Source organism: Ictalurus punctatus, chromosome 1 (assembly GCF_001660625.3).
Source record: "Ictalurus punctatus breed USDA103 chromosome 1, Coco_2.0, whole genome shotgun sequence".
NCBI lineage: Eukaryota > Metazoa > Chordata > Actinopteri > Siluriformes > Ictaluridae > Ictalurus > Ictalurus punctatus.
Window position 1 is genome coordinate 38,246,568 of NC_030416.2, and position 2,500 is coordinate 38,249,067.

Sequence of the window (2,500 nt, forward strand, 5' to 3'; positions counted from 1 at the left end):
ATTAATTATCACTAAGTTTATATTTAACATTTACATTTAACCATTTCATTTCATATTTAGGTTTAACACTGAGATTTAAAACCCCGATTCCAAAAAAGTTGGGACACTGTGTAAAATGTAAATTAAAAACAGAATGCAATGATTTACAAATCTCATAAACCCACATGTTATTCAGAACAGGTCAGTAAGATGATTGGGTATAAAAAGAGGATCTTAGAGAGGCGGAGTCTCTCAGAAGTAAAGATGGGATGGAATCTGGATGGAAGCAGATGTTGCTCTAAAACCTGTATATACGTTTCAGCATTGATGGGGCCTTTCCAGATGTGCAAGCAGCCCATTCCATAGACACTAATGCACCCCATACCGTCAGAGATGCAGGGTTTTGAACTCCTCTTTAGTCCTCTTTAGTTTAGAGGATGCAAAGTCCATGGTTTCCAAAAATAATATATAATTTGGATACATCTGACCCAGAACAGTTTTCCACTTTGCCTCGGTCCATTTTAAATGAGCTTTGGCCCAGAGAAGACGGCAGTGTTTCTGGATCATGTTCACATATGGCTTCTTCTTTGCATCATAGAGCTTTAACCAGCGTTTGTGGATGGCTCGGTGAACTGTGTTCACAGACAGTGAGTTCTGGAGGTGTTTCTGAGCCCATGCAGTGATTTCCATTACAGAATCAGGCCTGTTTTTAATGCAGTGCCGCCTGAGGGCCCGAAGTTCAAGGGCATGCAATGTTGATTTTCACCCTTGTCCCTTACACACAGAGATTTCTCCAGATTCTCTGAATCTTTTGATGATATTATGTCTTGTAGATGATGAGATATTCATAGTCTTCATAATTTTACGTTGAGGAACATTATTCTGAAATTGTTCCACAAATTGTAGACACAGTTTTTCACAGATCGGTGAACCTCTGTCCATCTTTACTTCTGAAAGACTCCGCCTCTCTAAGATCCTCTTTTTATACCCAGTCATGTTACTGACCGGTTCCCAGTTCACCTCCAGCTGTTTCTTTTTACTAACACTTACTTTTCCAGACTTTTGTTTCCCCGTCCCAACATTTTTGAGATGTGTTGCGGTCATCAAATTCAAAATTCCCTTATTTGTCCCTTAAAACTGTACATTTCCTCAGTTTAAACATTTGATGTGTTTTCTATGTTCTATTGTGAATAATATACGGGTTTATGAGATTTGGAATTTTTTTGGAATTGGGGTTGTATATTAAAATTTTACACTGAAACTGAAAACTGTAATTTGACAGGAGTCACTACTTAAATGTAACAGAACGACTTCAATTGTTCTAAATAAGTTCAGAGAGAAAAGAATAATCAACTTTTTACATTTGTGCCCCATAGACACAATATTATATAACATTTTTTACCATTTAACATTTTTCAATTTAACTGATTAAGAAATATTGTAATTGAACAGTTCGTCCCTGTGTCACGTAATGGAGGCTGAGACAGAAACAGCTGCAGGTATAACAGTTTTAATGAAATAACAGCTCAAAAGGGTGAGGCAACAATCAGGAACGAGGACAAGCAAGGGGCAAAGAAACTTGAGAAGGTAAGGCAGATAGTCACAGTCGGGGAAAAGCAGAGTCAGAATCAGAATAGTAACACAGTATAAAGGTTTGGTGACGTCAGAGAATCAGCAGCTGAGTGTATACTTCACGAATGTGTAGTGTGTGAGCAATCTTTCATTAAAGCATGGTGTGACTGAGAACAGGTGTGTCTAATTAGTGCTCTGGAGAGGGGTGTGTGTGTGTGTGTGTGTGTGTGTGTGTGTGTGTGTGTGTGTGTGTGTGTGTGTGTGTGTGTGTTTGGGGTTGTAGTCTTCGGCCATGTTTGTAATTTGTGGTGCATTCTGGGAAATGGAGTTGCTGGTTTGCTATGATATGACACCCGAGTGTGAATGTTCTAAAGAGAGAAAAGAAAAAAAAACCCATAAAACAGTTTCCCCAAAGCTGCTAAAACACACTGAATAAAAGTCTGTGCTATAAATAAAGATACCTGCTGCTTCAGACTGGATTATTACCTTCTTCCTCTTATCTTTCTTACAAACATGTAGACATGTGATATGTGTGTGTAAGACGTGTGTATACACACACACAGTCTCACACACAAACACACACACAGACACACACACACAGACGCACACACACACACACACTCACACACCACACACACACAAACACACACACACATGTCAGTGTTCTGATGTATCATCATTTCTCTCCCAGGCTGTATGGGTGTAATCTCACAGAGAAAAGCTGTAGAGTTCTGTCCTCAGTTCTCAGATCAAACTCCTCCAGACTGAGAGAACTGGACCTGAGTCACAATAATAAACTGCAGGATTCAGGAGTGAAGCTGCTCTCTGCTGGACTGGAGGATCCACACTGTACACTGGAGATACTGAGGTACACACACACACTCACACTCACACACACACACACACACACACACACACACACACACACACTGTACACTGGAGATACTGA

The 2,500-nt window shown here is 39.8% G+C and overlaps 1 protein-coding gene across 3 annotated transcripts in view; it reads left to right on the top strand.

Moving 5' to 3' along the window:
- Positions 1–2,500, top strand: part of LOC128634426 (NACHT, LRR and PYD domains-containing protein 12) — an 18,328-nt gene that overhangs the window by 11,319 nt on the left and 4,509 nt on the right. For 2 of the 3 annotated variants that reach the window (XM_053684814.1, XM_053684815.1), the window contains exon 8: positions 2,243–2,419. The exons of the other annotated variant lie outside the window; for it this stretch is intronic. In XM_053684814.1, coding sequence (XP_053540789.1) covers positions 2,243–2,419 — 177 coding nt within the window. The remainder of the gene's footprint in view (positions 1–2,242; positions 2,420–2,500) is intronic. 3 annotated transcript variants of the gene reach the window in all.